We start from the raw sequence: 19,161 nt of genomic DNA, 5'->3' as shown, positions 1-19,161 counted from the left end.
AGAAGATTATTAGAGACCATTAGAATGCAGTTTTACTGGTTTCCTCACATTGTGTAAAACTCGTCATCAAACACATTTACAACACCGGAAGCGAAGCCCACACGTGGTCTTCAGCAGCATGGATAAAAAAAACTTCATTCCAAAAGCACATTATTTCAGACCTGTAAAAGAACCACATTCTCTTCTACAACTGTTTGAATCTACCTAAAGAATGGAGCCAGAAAGCCTGGAGGTATCTACTGCGTGCTGTGTGTAAGAATGTTAGATGAAGCCAAACGTAGAAAAGAACATGGGCACGGATTCTACACGACTTAAATGCAGTTCTTCCAAATGATATTCCTTCATCTGGTCCGCAGATGCTACAATCCAGAGCGACTTCCATTCGCATTTGATCTCATTCATACACATGAGAAGGTGTGGAGGAGGGGCAGCTTGGTGTGGCTGGAACTTCAACTCAACCTTCAGAACCATAACTGCTAATCGACCATCTCCTATTTTCAGATCATATGTTGAAGAATATTTGTGCATTTGTCTACACAATGTGTGTGTGTGTTTAAATTATACAGTCCTGCTAGAACACTAAGACTCAGGTTCTCTCTACAGCAGCACCAGAAATGTCCATGTTCAATCAAACGCAGATGCAAGAGCGCCGCTTTGTGGACAAACATACGCATCTACTTGGACTTGGTTGCTTTTTTGCACATTAGTTTATAGAATTGTAAAGGTTTTAAAACAAAGCAGATATTTGCTGATTGCAGAATCAGATTGACAATCATTTAATGACAAACTATTAAACAGCAGCTTTTTGCAATTTGGTCAAATATTCAGTTCTCTCAGTAAAATATCTCCAGTAAAAGTGTCCTTTTAAACTGTCACTCAAGTTCATTTGAAGGCAAAAACTTTTCACTCAAGTAATCAAAAAGGTACTATGATTTATTATGGCTACAACATTAATATAATTTGTCACAAATCTAAAATGTTCTGCATGCTGTTGAACTGTATGTTGGTGATCAGTAGATCAAATCTAAAGTTTAAAACGGAGCATGAGCTCGACCCCTGATCGGTTTGACCAGTTTATTTGAATAAAAGTGACGGATTTGGAATTCTGAATGCACCAAATTTAAAACTCATGTAGGAACAGGAAAAATTGAGCATGAATGAACGTAAGAGCAAATACATTGTCCAAATATCAGTGTTTCTCAATAATGTGCTGAACAATCAGTGCATTCCCACCTGAAAATCCATGCAGATACAGACCCAAAATCCCATTTCCAGAAACAAGAAACCGCACATTTCACGGTAAGACAGATTTATTTCTATCTTTGTGAGTGGAAACATTTAAATATAACCTCAGAATGACTGACAATACAGTACAATTGTTCAATGTGACTTTACAAACCAAGTGCTCCTCATTCCGTTGCAAATTTTTTAAATCCTGCTCAAAAACTCTCTTGTTTACGAATGTTCCTCAGCCAGTTTCGCTGCCTTCAGGACGACCTCCTCGATGGGACCCACCATGTAGAAAGCCTGCTCGGGCAACGAGTCATACTCTCCTGTTTAAGAGAAATGAGGATTGGTTAAATTGCACTACAGACACTTTATATTCAACATTCCCATGTGAAATGCAATGGGGAGAAAAAGTCAGTCAAACCTCCAAGAATGCTCTTGAATCCCTTGATGGTCTCCTTAAGGGGCACCAGCTTGCCCATGTGTCCGGTGAAGACCTCGGCCACCTGGAAGGGCTGAGACAAGAATCTCTGGATCTTGCGAGCACGAGATACAATCAGCTTATCCTCCTCAGACAACTCATCCATACCCAGAATAGCAATAATATCCTGCAGAGACTTGTAGTCCTGGAACAACAGGAATCGGGAAGTCAGATCAGCAGAACTTAAACGCACCAGCATTCCAAAAGCACTGGGTTGTACCACATTCCAAATACCTGAAGGATCTTCTGCACACCACGAGCCACATCGTAGTGCTCAGCTCCCACAATGTTGGGGTCCATGATACGGGAGGTGGAATCCAGAGGGTCCACAGCAGGGTAGATTCCCAGCTCAGCGATGGCACGGGACAACACGGTGGTGGCATCCAAGTGGGCAAAAGTGGTGGCAGGGGCAGGATCAGTCAAGTCATCAGCAGGCACATAGATGGCCTAATGAAAGCCAAGAAATTAACCTAAATGTATTTCAAGAGAAAAAAGTTTATATTGCTTTTTTTAAGTCTAGGTACAAACCTGTACAGATGTGATTGAGCCTTTCTTTGTGGTGGTGATTCTCTCCTGCATGGTACCCATGTCAGTAGCCAGGGTTGGCTGATACCCCACAGCAGATGGGATACGACCCAGCAAGGCAGACACCTAGAAAAAGAACAAGACATGAAACTGGCTGCTCCCAAGATGCACCTCATGAAGAGTCAGAAATGATCTGTAATCGTGACCTCTGATCCAGCCTGGGTGAAACGGAAGATGTTGTCGATGAAAAGCAGCACGTCCTGACCCTCCTGATCACGGAAATACTCTGCAACGGTGAGACCAGTCAGAGCGACACGGGCACGGGCACCTGGGGGCTCATTCATCTGTCCGTACACCAGCGCGACCTGGAGGCAGAAAATATGTTCGTTTCTGCTCTAAAAGCAGCAGCTGCATGAAACCGAATGACTGTGCGACCCTGAAATACCTTTGAGGTGGCATCCTTCAGGTTGATGACACCAGACTCGATCATCTCATGGTACAGATCGTTTCCTTCACGGGTTCTCTCTCCAACACCAGCAAACACTGAATAACCACCATGGGCTTTAGCCACGTTGTTGATCAGCTCCATAATCAACACGGTCTTTCCGACACCGGCACCACCAAACAGACCTGCGCAAACAGTTCAGATGTTACATTTATAATAGAATCCAAACGTGTTCGGCTCAACGTGCAGGAGTCTGATCCGTACCGATCTTTCCACCCTTGGCGTAAGGAGCCAGAAGGTCGACCACCTTGATTCCTGTGACCAGAATCTCCTGCTCCACACTCATGTCTGTAAACTCTGGGGCCTCAGCGTGGATGGCAGCCATCCTAAAGACAACACACTGTTAGTGTCAAACGTACTGTGGAGCAAAACTCTGAAACGGTACGCCACAAACACGTGTGAGCTCACGTTTTGGTGGTGATTGGTCCTCGCTCGTCAATGGGCTCGCCGATGACATTCATGATCCTGCCCAGAGTCTCGGGTCCTACAGGGATTCTGATGGGAGCACCGGTATCCATAACATTCTGGCCACGCACCAGACCCTCAGTACCATCCATAGCGATGGTACGCACGGTGCTCTCCCCTGGTGGGTGGGGGAAACAAAATAATCCATTACTAAAATGCTAATATTCAAAACACCATCCACAATCCAAATCACCAAGGTGGAAGATCCCTCTCAAATCAGCTCAATACCACTAAGCCATGCACAAACTTCAGTTCTACATGTGAAAGTTGTTAACAGCAGGTTTTTAAATACACTAAATCCTTTGTTAATGCCATTCTATCAGATACTAAATCAGATGGGCTACAAACTAGCATTAAATCTTATCAAATGTAAAGAACATGACCCAGGATTTTCCCATCAGACTGTAGCATGTTCTACTCAACCCCCATGGGTTCAAACCCTCTCATTCACCTACTTATTCTGCACACTGATACTGCGTTCTCCTTATTCTACATCAGTGTGGAATAAATAGAATTGAAATACCGAGACATCACGTAAAACCAGATCACTTCGCGACAAGTAATTTGTCTTAGACGCTTTCTCTCTTCTGTTGCGTATACGGTTCAGTTAATCTTTTCCATTTATTCCTCTGACTTTGCAAAACATGCCCTCAAATCTATAAACACAACAGATCATTTGAGGGACTTGTTTCGGTAGTCAGGACAGAGAGTAGGTATAGGGGGAGGTGGGCACATAGTGGTTAAAACTTTAAAACCTGAAGGTCATGAGTTCAAGTCCCAGCCACACAAAGCGCTACTCGGTTGTATGGATGAGAAATTGTAAATCATAAGCATGTCTGCAGAACGCTGAAGTAAAATGTATAAGTAGGACACAATGCCGAATTACTCTATAAACTAAACGTGTGGATGGAGGCAGTGTTTCAGGTCGTACGAGTGTGAAAAGTATTTCAAAGAAAATGTTCCTTCAAATGTTTAAACGATTCCTGTTTCAATCAGGAATACGATTCTACAGTCCGGTTCTGTATTTTGCATAAACCTCATTTTCTGGTGTTCAAGTTGATCCAGTAGGACTGTGCACTGGTAGACTTTCTGGAGAATTTACCCAGATGCTGAGCGACCTCCAAGACGAGCCTGGTGTCACGACCGGTCACCTCCAGGGCGTTGAGGATCGGCGGCAGTCCCTCATCGAACTGCACGTCCACGACGGCACCGATGACCGCCACAATGCGGCCGCTGGCGGCGGCGGTAGCAGCTGCGGGAGCGACATAATCCCTGCCTGGAGCACAGGAAACAACAGTTAATTCAATCAATCATGAATTATTGAAAAATAATAAAGAATAATTTTCGCACAGGTTACGAGGTTTCTGCTTTACCCTAAAACTTCACTGCGTTATCGAGGAGTCGAGGTCAAAACATTAGCATTTAGCTTCTGCAGCCGGCTAATATTTCGTTTTTATATATTGAATTAAAATAATTCAGAAAAACTCAGATATTAATTTGATTCTATATTTACTTTTTTCACACTAAGGCGCACACTTGCTATATTAGCATCCAGTCAGTGACTAGCGCACTTCACCTCAGCTCAGCTAGCAGTCATGTCACTTCCACCATGACACATAAAGGTCATTACGATTTTACCTCAATCTCCATTCCTGCCGTTTCGCACTTCGTTACAGCGGAACAAAACGTATCGTTCTCGCGACATAAACCCGTAAACGCGAATTATTCCTACATAAATGAGTCAAATTAATTATAAACCGTCCTGAGGTAGTTTGCGGCCTGCCCGCATGCTGCCGCTCGGCCGCCCCGTCATGGCGCCGTCGTTGATTCAACAAAACCTTTTTATTTTTGTAACTAATCACACGAGCGCAAAGGCTTACGAGAAAAGACCGCTGGCGCTCCGGTGAAAGCCTTCAGAGGAGCGACCCCGGGCTTGAGCGCCTGCAGAGCCCCGGTACAGCAGCGTCCCACGGCTCCCAACATCTTCAAAATGGCTGAAGGTGGACCGGGACGGAGCTTCGCAGCCGCTTATATACGACTCCGAACCGGGGTGTGGAGTGCGCATGCGCAGAGTATGGCGGCGTCCCTAAGGCGCATGCGTGGTTTTCCTGAAGGGCAGCTATGGCAGATAGGAGTCAGAGGGAAACGTGTGTTTTTGGGGTCTATTTTAATCTCAATGCCTTTCGGATTAAAAGGGGAAACATTCAACTCAATCGCTAGAGCTACAATCTTCACTCACTTTTATCTTATAAGCAAATTTCTGGAAAGAGCTTGTAGCTCAGTGGTTACATGTCTGGATAACTGATCATAGGGTTGGAGGTTCAAGTCCCTATAACACTAAGATGCCACTTTGGGCCCTTGATCGAGGTCCTGAACCCTACTCCAGGGGCACTGGTTTATGGCTGACCCCATCGTTCTAACACTACCTAGATATGCAAAGAAATAATTTTGCTGTAATGTACATCTCAAATCATTCATACAGGGTTTGATGTAGTGAAATGCCTTTTTACGACTGTCCAGCATGTAAATAGAAAATATAAAGTATAATAAAAGTGTAACTAACTATAACTATAATCCTTTGTTGTTCTTCAGAATCTTGCTTGGCCAACATGGGTCCAGGTTTAAAAATGGCAATAAAAAGGGAGTGGATTGTAGACCAATAGATTTGAGCGTCTCTGTCAAATGTAATGATGACGATCTTGTAAAAATGTCAAAAATATCTGAAAAATAAACAAAAACAAAGAAAGTGAAGTAGGAGCAGTTGGCCTCTTTTGGGAAAGGGGTAGCTCAGTGGGTAAGATGTTGGACGTACATTTGGCAGACACTCTGATCCAAATTGACTTACAATCATCTCATTTATACATCTGAGGATTAGGGGTCTTGCTCAAGGCAGCTTGGTGGTGCTGAGATTTAAACACAACCTTCTGATCAGAACACCAACATTTTAAACACTGAGCTACAGCCTAACTTCTGAGTCTGATCATAAACTACCACAATACCACTACGACGTCCGATCGAAAGTTGCGAGTTCGAATCCCGCCACCACTAAGACGTTATTAGTATTATTATAATTATATCTCACACACAGGATTAAACCTCACTTCAGAATGAAAGCCTCACACTTTACACATAACTAATAGCATTATATGGTTCTTCACCATACAAATATATGACTTTATCCAAGTAGAATACTTTCACGAATTCCTTTATTTGACATGACACACAGGACTGTAAATGCTGTATATAATTACTGAGAACCCGAGAAACATTTTTTCAGCATGTTTTTTAAAAAGCTTCAGACTTCATCTAGCTGAGACGAATCAATAGAAAAACACAGCTCAGAGGTTGAACATCTGCCCTGTTTAACAAGAATGAATGAGATTTTTGAGCTTATATAAGAGTCAGAACGTGAACCGGAAACGTCCGGCAGAAATCATGACCTCGTAATGAGGGGGTCCTGCAGATAATAATCAAATCGACAAATTTGTGATTTTTATAATGATTCATTCGACTGTTTTATTAGAATGTTTATTACAATTCTTCACACAAATCTCTCACCTGTTGTTACTTTATTCTCCACTGAAAATCTAACAAGAGAATGCAGATATCCAGTGTAGTATTTTAATTAGGAGAGGAAGGGAGTGGTGTTTGTCCTGTCTTGATGTGTTTCCAGACATTAGAGATGTCTGATTTGCTCTGCTTCGAAGGCAGCTGTAATTGAGCTGTAATGCACAGATGGTGCTGCTGCTGTGATCCTGTACAAACATGAGTGCACAGTAACATCATTAGCTGCAGCGTTTGGATGTTTGTCCTCGACGAAGCGGCACCTGCACGAGAAGGCTGGATTTAGCTTGATTTTGTTTTTAATACGCCTTTAATCTCTCTTGTCTTTTAAAAAGCTGCTGTGTGGGAATCGGTCGTGTTTAAAGCAATAGGAATGTCTACATTTATATAGCATACAGCACACAATAGGACACTTTTATTACACTATAACCAAACAGATGAAAGCATTCTGAGATGCTCACCATGGAGGGAACGTGTGATGAGAGGAGTTATTATATTCTTCTAGACTGGCCATTTTTCTTCTCGTATCAACAAGGCGTCCTCTGTCTACTAACCAGTTGCTCACTCAATGGATTCAGATCACATCAACATAATCATCCATGATGGATCTAAACGGTGATGCCTTGTATCTGCATGATCTTCGAGATGCTTTTGTTACCTAATTAAAAAAATGTGAATATCAGGTAGGATTGACCCAATGTGATGGACTAAACAATGGGAGTGATAGACAGAGGGTAGATGATCTTTCAAAGGTGAGGTAGAAGTCTTGTTCGTTTCCACCACGCATGAGCTTCTTTCATTTCAGTAACATCCACACTTTTAATCCAAGTGGAGGCACGACTGCGTATAAAGCATTATCACGTTAAGCCGAGATGTTCGGAGAGTGAAGGAAGCGCTGCTTCTTGCAAACTAGGAGATTCCACATGGCACGAGGAGCCAAAGTTATGTATCTCTGCCATCATACGAGTTAAGCGGAATCACATCATCTTCTCCAGGAGACACTTGACAGAATGAATGGCTTCTATTTGGAAGGTTGCCTGTCTCTAAAGAGCAGAGCACAACAGCAGGTAGGTGGGTGGGACTAGAGTGGTGGGAGGAGCTAAGAGAGTTTGTTGGGCTGAGCTGAATGGCCATGGTGTCCTGTAAGGTGTGTTCACTGGTCTCCATCTCAAATGCTGGTCCACCCATCCTCATTAAACCCCAGTGGTCCTGTCTGGTGTGTGCGTGAGAAGACCGGGCGGACGGCTGGCGACTAAACAAGCAACACATTCCGAAAAAGGACAGCGCCACCACCAGGAGGAGAGGTCCTATGACGATGGGTGGGTTGCTTGCGGGCAGCATCTTAGCAAAGCCGAAAGCACCAACGAGGGTGATGTTGATTCCAGCTAGCATGATGCAAAGTCCACAGGCGCAGCACAGAGCCGGGGATGGGTGACTGTGCAGACACTGCTGCTTCTTCTCCTTCTTCTTCTTCTCCTTCTTCACCGTAGTCAGACACAAGTCTCGTTTACAGCAAATCATCCTCTCAGTGGAGTTCCGTAACTTTCTCCGCCTTTCTTTTGAAGGTATCTGCTAAGGGACAGACAGAAATGATCATTGAATGTGGCAGGAAAGTGGAAAAAACATTGTTGCACTAATATCCGTCCGTCTGCGTGATGTTTCACAGCGAACTCTCCAGAGGGGCAATTCAATTAGTGCAGCCAAGTCCAGATGACTGCACTGAAGACAGGCTTTGGAAACGACTCAAATGCTTCGGAACAGTTTGAGGCATTAAGCGTTAAACATGTCATACATTATCTATAGACACACGTTTATGTTACCGTGCAGGAGCAGTATAACATAATAATATACACCATATTAACAAAAAGTAGCAACAAAAGTATTGGCACACCTGCTATTTCCAGCCATATGTATTTCTTCCCGACATTTTTGTTACACAATTGTTTGTTTTTGGATGCATGAAATTTTGCCTTAACTCACACAACTAGGAGACTCAAACCTGTTCCAGCTGTTTGTGCACAAAGCGATCTTCATGATTGAAATATATGCTTTACATCTGTTTGGAGAAACACCTTTAGGATGAATGTGAACGCTGACTGCACCCTGGACCTCCTCATCTCACCTACATCAGAACCTGACTTTACTAACACACATCCTTATCTCTAAATGAGATCTACACCTTCACATCTTCATCCATATATTACAGGTGCAATCAGTAACACATACCACACACAGAACAACATATTGATTATTGTATATAAAATATATAATAGGAAAAGATCTCACACTTACCAAAAAGCTACCAGCCTCACACTCAGAGCTTTATAAAAATAGATGCTCTGGATATGTAGCGATGTTCTTGAGCACAAAGAGTCGTCCAGCCGAGAGAACGAACACCGAGGTCCTTCCAGCTGATTTATAGAGAGCACCTCCTTCCACGCCCACCACCGTCTGCACTCCAGACTACAGAGGCGCCATGTTTTATCATTTATCATTACACCGTGTGGACTTTTAATACCCTCTGCCTCAGTTTTCAATATTTATATTATCAGTGAAAGAGATCATGTTTGAGAATCAATTACAGAATTGTGTAAAAAAGGTCTGAATGAAGAGAAAATGAAGAGTTTGACAGATTCGTTTATCAGAAATAGAACAAAAATGATCTTTAAGCATCTCTCGATTGATAGTGCAGAGTTGACAAAGTGCAAACAGCAACAGATGGCTTAAGGTGGACCAGGATGGAGCTGGAAACTGAGTGGAAACGATGGTGGATCTCTACGTTAAATAGACACATATACAACTGGAAAAGTGAAGTGTAGCCTGTTATATACAGTAACATTCTGTAGCTACAGACAAAAAGTTGGCACGGGGACATGTTTACCATGGTGTAGCATCTCCTCTTCTTTTCAAAACTTAAATTTGTTAAAATTTGGTCCCATTCTTGCCTGATATCGGTTTCCAGCTGCTGAAGAGTTCGTGGTATTTTACGTTTAATAATGTGCTAAATGTTCTCTATAGGTGAAACATCTGTGTAGGTGAGCCATGCTGTTGTAACAGCTGCAGTATGTGGTTTAGCATCATCCTGCTGAAATGCACAAGGCTTTACCTGAAATCCACGTCTTCTGGAGGGAAGCATATGTTGCTCTAAAACCTTTATAAAGTGCCTTCCGAAACACGCGAGGTGCCCATACCGTATGCACTTCTGCACCATCAGAGATGCTGGCTTTTAAATCGAACGCTGATAACACACCAGTCCCTCTCCTCTTTAGCCCGGAGGACACGGCTTCCGTGATTTCCAACAAGAATGTAAAATTTGGACTTGTCGGACAATAGAACACTTTTCCACTTTGAGACATTTTAAATGAGCTTTGGCCCACAGGACACGATGGCGCTTCTGGACCATGTTCACATATAGCTTGCTTTTTGCATGGTAGAGCTTTAGTTGATATCTGCAGCTGGCACGGCGGATTGTGTTCACCGACAGTGGTTTCTGGAAGTATTCCTGGGCCCATTAAGTAACGTCAATGACAATCATGCTGATGAGTGATGCAGTGTCGTCTGAGGACCCGAAGACCACGGGCACCAACAAAGGTCTTCAACCTCGTCCCTTGTGCACCGAGATTTCTCCAGTCTTTCTAAACCTTTCGATGATATGTACTGTACATGATGAGATTTGCAATGCCTTTGCAATTTGACATTGAGGAACGTTGTTTTTAAAGTATTCCACGAGTTTTTTACGCACTTGTTCACAGATTGAGAGACTCTGCCTCTCTAAGACCTACCTTTTATAGCTAATTATGTTACAGACCTGATGTCAGTTAACTTGATTAGTTGCTAGATGTTCTTCCAGCTGAATATTTTTAAAATTTTGGGCTTTTTCAGACCTTTGTTGCCCGTGAGACCTGTAGCACGCAGCTCATTTTGTGCATAAAAGTGTAAAATGTATCATTTATGTTTTCTATGTTCTATTGCAAATAAAATATTGGCTTCTGTTATTTGAAAGTCTTTTAGTTTTTATGTTATTCAAATAAAAAAAAAACATTCCACACAATCAGCTTCAAAATAGGCCCCTTAAACAGCAGTGTTCCCAGAGTTCTTCTGGAACGTGTCCTGGAAGTCTTCGTGAGGCCTTGTGCTGCCACCTGCTGGCATGTTACAAAACTGGTCTCAAAGCTTTTCGATACAGTACCACCTTGTATATATGGACATCTACAAGGGGTTAATGAACGGTTTGAGGAGCACGAAAATTATGCAAATTAGATGCTGTGGACACCAGGACCGATTTTTTAGACAGCACTCTCCACCACCCCCATCATCAAACCACATTTCCAGAGTTCACCCTAGGAGTCAATCAATCAATTCGTAGATTGGACACTGGTTCTCTCTTTACTACAGCCATTTCACAAACCTGCAGTAGGAAGAAACCAGAGAACCCAGAGGAAACCCACATGAACATGGGGAGAAACTCACACAGGGAGCAACCTGAACCCATGAGGTGGAGATTTTACCTGCTGTCCTTCAAACATTATTTTTGCAATAAGAATTAATCTAAAATTAACTTGATAATTGATTGATAATTGAAACATGAATCATTTTTCCGCTAAGACGACACATTTAGCAAAAAAAAGACAATACAATCAATAGTCTGGGAAAATAATCACCAGTTTAATCGTTGTCTGGAAAGTTGTAGTAAAAAATCCTAAGCCAGTAAAAGTTCGCTATAAATCAAAAACACAGGATAAAAATTCAGACACTTGCTCTAAAATTGATCGAAATGAAGTTACACTTAGAGAATTAATAAAATATTTAATGAAAATAACTTCCTATGGCGGAACATTAAAAAGAAAAAAAACATTATAATATAAAAACTGGAAATAAGCTGAATGTGCAAAACGACGAGAAGAAAACAAAAAGAAATCGGTGACGTTAAAGACGTGCGATACGTGTTGAATCCCATAATAGCGTTGTGGTGTATAACGTGTCTGCTCTGAGACGCTGCTGGACACTGGGTCTGATCAAATGTGCAAACTGGGTGTGAGGTAAAAACATAGAATGCATATAAATATATATTTATAAATATAAGTCCATTTTACACAACAGCATTTCTTTAAAAAAAAGCCATAAAATATTAAATGCTCTTATAATCATCACTAATCAAAAAAAAAATAAAAAAATCACAAAAATCTACAAATATATCCACATATCCACTATATTGCCCAAAAGTATTGGGACGTCTTTAGATATACTACCTGCCTTTCGTAACACTCTTGTGGCTGATGAACACGGATATCCATAAGCTCACTCCAAAATCTAGAACATCTTCCCAGAAGAGTGGAGGGAATTAGAAAAGCAAATTGACCAGGTGACCCGATACTTTCGGCAATACAGTGTATATAAAGCAACATCAAGTGCATAAAGTAAATCTCTGCATATATAAGATTTAAAACGCTCCCCTTGTTTCTCAGCACCATAAATATTCAAATCAAACACTGAGAAACATCTTACAGCTTCATAGTTTCAGTAGGTTCCTACTGAGAAGGTGTGTGAGATGTGAGATGACGTCCACTGCTGGGTGTGTAAACTTGTTGGGCGTGAGGTCACTCTGGAACCTGAGTAGTGTTCGGGTACTGGCTGGTGCTGCGGAGGGCGAAAGCCTGCGCCCTGCGTCTCGCCAGCCTGGAGTTGGAGGGGGGCGAGAGCCTCATGGAGCACATGATGGTGCTGTTATCGTCCTGCTCTTCATCCTGCTGCGACAGCTGCCTGTTAAAGGCGATGGCTTCCGCCGCGAACTGGGTCAGGTCCTTAGTGCTGCACTTTCTAATAAGCGACACAGAAACCCGGGTTACTTTCCAGAATCCAGTTCCATACGACTACAATAAATCCACACACAACACGGTATTGAGATTATACGAGGTGGTATCAAAAGGTTTCGAGGCTATTTTTGGATCACGCCAGCAGATGGCAGCACAAGGCCACCCGCACAGTCACAGGGAGCACCATCCTTCATAAGTCAGTGTGCCTGTGTACAACGAAATTCTCATTTGCATATCGCACATTTCTCCCACATTAGAAGTCTATTTTCCCATAAAACCGCCACGAGCATCAAAAGTAGTCTGAACCTGAATACCTTTGTAAGACATGTGGAGTTGAAAGACCTCGTTCAGGAGCATTCTGTAAAGAAAAACACAAGCATGAGCCAAGTGACACGAGAGAAAATGGAGAAAAAAGCAGAAGAAACAGACGTACCCCCTGAACCCACGGGTGTTGTAAGACCTGAGCTGCACTCAGTCTCAGCGTGGCGTCTCGCACCAGCAGCCGAGAGATCAGGTCTTTGGCGTCGTCTGAGATGTGAGACCAGTCCCGATCCCCGAATTCATATTTCCCCTCCTGGATTCGCCCAAACAGGCTGATCTGCATTAACACAGGACATGTGAACACCTTCAGTTGTCGCCTGATTTGAGGAGTACGAGTGAATATATCAATGTTGCAGAATCATAACTGACCAGCAGGTGGCAGAAAAACGCGAATTGGAGCGAATTGGCACAGCAGTGAATTAGCAGTAATGGAGAACATTAACAGGAGGAAAAGACAGAAACAGTTTGGGAATTTTTTCCCCCTGTTTCTAATAAAACTAAGCGCAATGGAAACATTAATAAATGAAAGAAACAAATCCAGAAGGGTATAGTATTTAGTAAGCACACAGTAAAAAAAAAAAAAAAAAAAGGAGATTAATTTACACAAAAGTGAAATCTTTAAAATATGTATTTGTTTTGAATCAGAGGGTCACAAGTTCAAATCCCAGCACCTCCAATTCCACTTCCGGGCCCTTGAGCAAGGCCCTTAACCCTCACCTGCTCAGTTGGGAGTCACTCCGGATAAAATACTGTACGTTTGATAGGATTTAATAATAAATATCGAATCGATATCTACACAATTCAGTGTATAATTACTGTAAATACACGTACGCACCTGGCAGGCACGGCAGGTTTCCCCTTGTTCCCAGCCGCAGTTAGTTCCACAGTGACCAGTAAAAGGCGGACTGCCGCTGAGCAGAATGTACAGGATCACGCCGAGGCTCCAAAGATCACACCGCTTATCGTAGAACGAGGCCTCGTCTGTAAATACCTCCACCACCTCGGGGGCCATGTACTCAGCCGAGCCACACTGAGGAGGAAAAACAGAGACGCTGTGACTGCTGAAGAAAAGTGCTGCAATTTAAAAAAAAGGACAAAATGTTTTTATTTACCGGTGTAGTAAGTTCAGGTGTAGTTATGGGGGTACAGGCGCTGTTTAACTTCACACCGCTTCCCAAATCAAAATCACAGATCTTCACCGGAGACACCTACAGACACAAACACAGCCACAGTCCTTACTACTACAACCTGACCTTCAGCTCAGTCAAAACAAACAAATCAGACGAATGAAAGTGCTTCAGACGTGTCAGAAATGAAAATACCTTGTCGGAATATTCACACAGGATGTTTTCAGGTTTCAGATCCCGGTGAGCAATTCCTACACGAGATCAAAGATTTATTAATGCTATAATTCTTTATTTACACACACACACACACACACACACACACACACACACACACACACACACACACACACACACACACACACACACACTGTACAGCCAAATGTTTGTGGACACCGGACCATAACATGTCCATCTTTGTTTTTTAGCATCCCATTCCACATTTCCTCTTATTATAAGCTCCACACTTTAGATGTTCTACTGTTTTGTGTGACATCCATTCGTCTACCATGTGTGTGTGTGTAACCGGGTTGGAACTCTATAGCAGGAGATCTTCCACTCCGACCCATTGAAACCAGATCTTCATGAAGCTGGCTTTGTGCACATGGCAGGACAATTTTCGTGCGGGAAACGTCCCAATACTTTTGGCGATACAGTGTATACGCTCGTAGATCTGCAAAGGAAACGCTACCTTTGGTGTGTAAGAAGTGCAGAGCTTGAGCAATGTCCCTCACGACGTGACTGGCTTCCCTTTCATCAAAGTGCTTCCTCCTCTGGATGTGAGTTAAAATGGAGCCTTGAAGTGCAAGCAGGTGAAATACAACAATGAGTACGGAATAGCAAACCAGTTCATTCCGCATTAGAAAGAGAAGCTTGGAATGTGGGAGGCGTGAGGACATGCGTACCTCCACAGAGCTTCTCAAACACCAAATAAAAGCAGCCGTCGTCCTCAAAAAACTCCACGAGCTCGAGAATGTTCCTGTTGTGAAACAAGAGAAAAAGAGGTTTTAGCGAGAGAGAGAGAGAGAGAGAGAGAGAGAGAGAGAGAGAGAGAGAGAGAGGAAGAGAGAGAGAGAGAGAGAGAGAGAGAGAGAGAGAGAGAGAGAGAGAGAGAGAGAGAGAGAGAGAGAGAGAGAGAGAGAGAGAGAAAACGTCGGTTCCTACACCGTTATGAGGACAGTATTAAGAACGTACTCATTGCCTTGGCACTGGTGCAGCGTCTCCACCTCTCGAAACACTCTGCTGCGGCTGTGCCCGGGGATCTTCTGGATAATCTGAGTGCACATGTGATCATTACGACTTCATCTGGACGTTTTAAAGGCGTGTATTGAGCTGAAACGTGACGCCTCACCTTCACGGCGTACTCCTTCCCACTGTGCAGACTAACGCAACCTTGAACCGTAGCGTACGCGCCCTGACCCAGAACCTCGTCAGTGAGGCGGTACAGATCTGCAACACAGAACAAACTCAGCACTCCTTCATGTCTTTCTTCTCTAGAAATATTACAGTCCAACAAAATATGTTTAATGGACACTGAATTCTGAAAAGGGTTTTCTTCTGATAATAAACATTAAATCATTATTTTGCTTTATTGCATGTAATTCGTTCGCTGTTTAAGCGCTGATCCCAATCCGACTGCTATTTAGCAAAAATATAGCAAAAAATAAAAAAATTAAAAATAAGGAACATCTGCCTCACCTTTGAATGTTCCTACTGAGCTGCCTACTGCCCGAGTCCTGCGTTTCTTCTTCCTTCGTATTCCTGCATCCTTAATGTCCACTGCCTGACTGCTGTCTTTCACTACTAAACAAAACAACAAACTAAACACGTTTCTTTGGAGTGAATTGTTGATAATCTTGTATTTTTTTTAGAATTACCTGAGGAACCATCACTATCTGGTGGTCCAGACGCCAAGGAGCTACTGGGCACCTGAGGAACAGCGAACAGAAATCAGAATGAAAACCCGAACGATATTTACTAAAGAAATGATTCATGAGATCCATAAAAACAAGATAATTGTGATAAAATATAGAGCAACCAAACTGCAAAAAATGATCAAAATGTACATTTTTATATACATTGAAATCCAAAGAGCTCCAGTTGGGTCATGGATTTGACGTTAAGAAGATCACACCCTGTCTGGGGTCTTTCAGGCAGTCGCACTGGAACGTTCTGGCGAGTTTTTGAGTTCGTCTCTGTGGTGTGATCATTCTGACCGATCTGAAACTTTCCAGATGAGAGTTTTGGAATCGCTCTGACTGGTGGATAAATACAGGAGTTGTGTAACTTTAGAAGAGCTTCCAGAAAGGCAGCTGGCCAGGTGAGAGCGAGCGATGTTTATAGGAAACCCGCACCGTGACCTGGAATGAGTGCAATCTGACTGCAGCCAAAAAAACCTTGGTGACACATCAGCAGGCATCAGGAGTATAAATAGAGGGTCTGAAATACAAACCTCTGATCTTCAATGGAGCAAAAATCCACGAGCGAGACGTCGTCAGTCGCTACATCATTACGCACGAGATCACTGAAACTACGTAACCAGGGAAAGTGACACTGCACTGAAAATACTAAATATATTCCAGGGATTATCAGTAGAAGAATCGGTATCTGGTTGAATCCAAACTCAAATGTTGAGATTCTAATCATTTCCACTTCGAACTGTCGCCATTCCAAAGAACGAGCTCATTTTTTCCCTGGCGCAGTTCCGTCAGATGGAACGTACCTGGCGAAGATCCGGAAGATCCGAGCGCTCGCTCTTCCTCACCATGTCTGCAAACTGGAAAGAAAGAAACGTTTCAGTACTGTGATACGAGTTCAGAATGCGTTTATGGTTCTGTGAAGGACAAAACAAAATGTCCTAAACATCAGACATGTCATGGATTAATGAGCATGAGCCCACGTAAGGAATGTTTCATCACTCAGTTGACTTTAGTGAGCAAAATGATTTCAGATCTTCTGCCAATCCCATGATGTGTTGGTAGAAACCAGTGTATGTCCATATGAGGTTTTTATGGTGAGCATCAAATGTGTTTCTGGTGGTCAGTAGGAGCTTTAGAAGTTTTAAAGGTTCTGGGAAATTGCAGCTACGTTTCTCACAGAGCTGAAAGTGGAGAGACGTCATATTCACGGATTTGATTAGATTATTTAGGAGCAGATGAAGATAAGCAACATGCACATTATTTCTCAGCATTGTTTTAAATGGCTGAACTCCTTTTTCTCCCTCCATCTTCTGGACCTGACCGGAACGAACTGGTCTCAGGGGCCACGGTGCTGATTGACAGGTTAATAAAGCGCACGAGACGGCGCTCCGTGTGTCACGTGAAAGACGCCGAAGGGAAAGTCTAGCTGCATATTTAACATGTCTGAACATCTCAGTCAGGAGGTTTGTGGTGTCAGCGAGAAGAAAAACTCCTGCCACGGCATCACAATTCAATTCAACATCACAACGTCAAGGAATCAACAGGTGGTTCATCTGCTATCGGACCTTCTATTAAGAAAGCCATCTATTGTAACACACACACACACACACACACACACACACACCAGAATCAGTGTTATGTTTGAGACAAATCAGGAAAAATGTTAAATATAACCAACACCAGCCAACCAAAATGATTACTATGTTGAAGAACCAAAGTTCGTTCCATATCTACCAGACCTTCCACAACATTCACAGTTCCCACTTTATCCACACCTACAAACCTTCCACAGCTTCCACACCATCCATAGTTCCCACACCTTGCACAGTTCCCATGCCATCTGCCATCAAGTGCACACTTCCACACATTCCATAGCTTCTACTCCTTCCTTTCACACCATCCACATCATCTACACCTTCTACACCATCCACACTTTCCACATCATCTACACCTTCTACACCATCCACATCATCTACACCTTCTACACCTTCTACACCATTCACACCATCCATCATCTACACCTTCTACACCATCCACATCATCTACACCTTCTACACCATTCACACCATCCACATCATCTACACCTTCTACACCATCCACATCATCTACACCTTCTACACTTTCCACATCATCTACACCTTCTACACCATCCACATCTTCTACACCATCCACATCATCTACACCTTCTACACTTTCCACATCATCTACACCTTCTACACCATCCACATCTTCTACACCATCCACATCATCTACACCTTCTACACCATCCACACTTTCCACATCATTTACACCTTCTACACCATCCACACTATCCACATCATCTACACCATCCACATCATCTACACCTTCTACACCATCCACACCATCCACATCATCTACACCATCCATCATCTACACCATCCACACTTTCCACATCATCTACACCTTCTACACCATTCACACTTTCCACATCATCTACACCTTCTACACCATTCACAGCTCCCACACCTTCTCAGTTTCTCCTTAAGTTCTCCTTTTATAAAAGCGGGTTATGAAAGCTGGTCTTGTCAGACTTCTGCAGATCCTTTACACAAACAGCCTGCAGACCTGCACATGACCCACAGTCGGTGAAGATACACAACCAAATCTATGAAACACATCATCATACACACCAGAAGCTGAGTCTGACCCGCGGCACCGAAGCCTCCACCAGAACCACCAGAACCACCAGCAGCACCAGCAGCACCAGCACCAACACCAACACCAGCACCGTCCGCCTCTGTCCGGGAGCGCGCGCGCGGGCACGGAGGGAAAACAAGGCGGAAACGCAACACTGCTCGGCCCCGCCCCCAAAACACGTGTATACGCTCTCCCATTGGTCTATTTTAGAGAAGAGCGTGATGACGCAATCGACCGGAAGTTTCAACCCCGTGACTCACTTCTGGATTTTTTTATTTTCATCCAGTGAACCAATTTCATTCCTGGACCTGAGAGAGAAGAAGCGTGTGTAGATGATCTCAGAGTTCATGGTGTTCAAGGCGTTTAAACACCTGCGGGACCAGTCTCAGTTCTCACCAGACCTCCAGAGCATCAGAGCTCCTCAGCATCTACTGCACATCTAAATCCACCCACTGATCTTAATCTGATGCTGAGGATCAAATAGAACAAACAAAAACACAAGCTGAACTTATACACAGTTTTATATACAATAACATGATTTTTTACAAATAAATAATTC

General features: G+C 43.1%; 2 protein-coding genes across 3 annotated transcripts; both read right to left on the bottom strand.

The window, feature by feature from the left end:
• Nucleotides 1-1,292: 1,292 nt before the first annotated feature.
• atp5f1b (ATP synthase F1 subunit beta) lies at nucleotides 1,293-5,240 on the bottom strand. Its single transcript, XM_046858265.1, has 10 exons — nucleotides 5,084-5,240; nucleotides 4,306-4,479; nucleotides 3,147-3,321; nucleotides 2,943-3,064; nucleotides 2,679-2,863; nucleotides 2,440-2,598; nucleotides 2,237-2,359; nucleotides 1,943-2,155; nucleotides 1,652-1,853; nucleotides 1,293-1,553 (listed from the first exon to the last, which is right to left on the bottom strand). The coding sequence occupies exons 1-10, from the start codon at nucleotides 5,184-5,186 to the stop codon at nucleotides 1,456-1,458; spliced, it is 1,554 nt and encodes a 517-aa protein (XP_046714221.1). The 5' UTR covers nucleotides 5,187-5,240; the 3' UTR covers nucleotides 1,293-1,455.
• A 6,171-nt stretch (nucleotides 5,241-11,411) lies between these two features.
• mknk1 (MAPK interacting serine/threonine kinase 1) lies at nucleotides 11,412-18,814 on the bottom strand. 2 transcript variants are annotated; one of them, XM_046858286.1, is made up of 14 exons: nucleotides 18,596-18,814; nucleotides 16,748-16,801; nucleotides 15,903-15,954; nucleotides 15,724-15,828; nucleotides 15,377-15,474; nucleotides 15,220-15,299; nucleotides 14,931-15,004; nucleotides 14,717-14,821; nucleotides 14,224-14,279; nucleotides 14,014-14,109; nucleotides 13,737-13,931; nucleotides 13,014-13,178; nucleotides 12,895-12,938; nucleotides 11,412-12,584 (listed from the first exon to the last, which is right to left on the bottom strand). In XM_046858286.1, exons 1-14 carry the CDS (start codon nucleotides 18,797-18,799, stop codon nucleotides 12,365-12,367), a joined length of 1,548 nt encoding a protein of 515 aa, XP_046714242.1. In that variant the 5' UTR covers nucleotides 18,800-18,814; the 3' UTR covers nucleotides 11,412-12,364. The 2 variants fall into 2 exon arrangements, with proteins under 2 accessions (XP_046714242.1, XP_046714243.1); XM_046858287.1 differs by having other exon boundaries at nucleotides 15,724-15,825.
• Between the last annotated feature and the right edge of the window lie 347 nt (nucleotides 18,815-19,161).

The sequence above is a fragment of the Silurus meridionalis genome, chromosome 9, assembly GCF_014805685.1.
Source record: "Silurus meridionalis isolate SWU-2019-XX chromosome 9, ASM1480568v1, whole genome shotgun sequence".
Taxonomy (NCBI): domain Eukaryota; kingdom Metazoa; phylum Chordata; class Actinopteri; order Siluriformes; family Siluridae; genus Silurus; species Silurus meridionalis.
Note: the sequence above shows the minus strand (reverse complement) of the source record. Positions and strands in the feature narration are given on the sequence as shown.

Excerpts from the sequence above, each read along its gene's own strand:
- atp5f1b (XM_046858265.1), bottom strand. The coding sequence starts at position 5,186 with ATGTTGGGAGCCGTGGGACGCTGCTGTACCGGGGCTCTGCAGGCGCTC. Across the intron at positions 3,322-4,305 it reads GGAGGTCGCTCAGCATCTGG|GGGAGAGCACCGTGCGTACC; the intron begins GTAAATTCTCCA and ends CCCACCCACCAG. Across the intron at positions 1,554-1,651 it reads ATTCAAGAGCATTCTTGGAG|GAGAGTATGACTCGTTGCCC; the intron begins GTTTGACTGACT and ends TCTCTTAAACAG.
- mknk1 (XM_046858286.1), bottom strand. The coding sequence starts at position 18,799 with ATGGGAGAGCGTATACACGTGTTTTGGGGGCGGGGCCGAGCAGTGTTG. Across the intron at positions 12,939-13,013 it reads AACACCCGTGGGTTCAGGGG|AATGCTCCTGAACGAGGTCT; the intron begins GTACGTCTGTTT and ends TTTTCTTTACAG. Across the intron at positions 12,585-12,894 it reads ACTCCACATGTCTTACAAAG|AAAGTGCAGCACTAAGGACC; the intron begins GTATTCAGGTTC and ends GTCGCTTATTAG.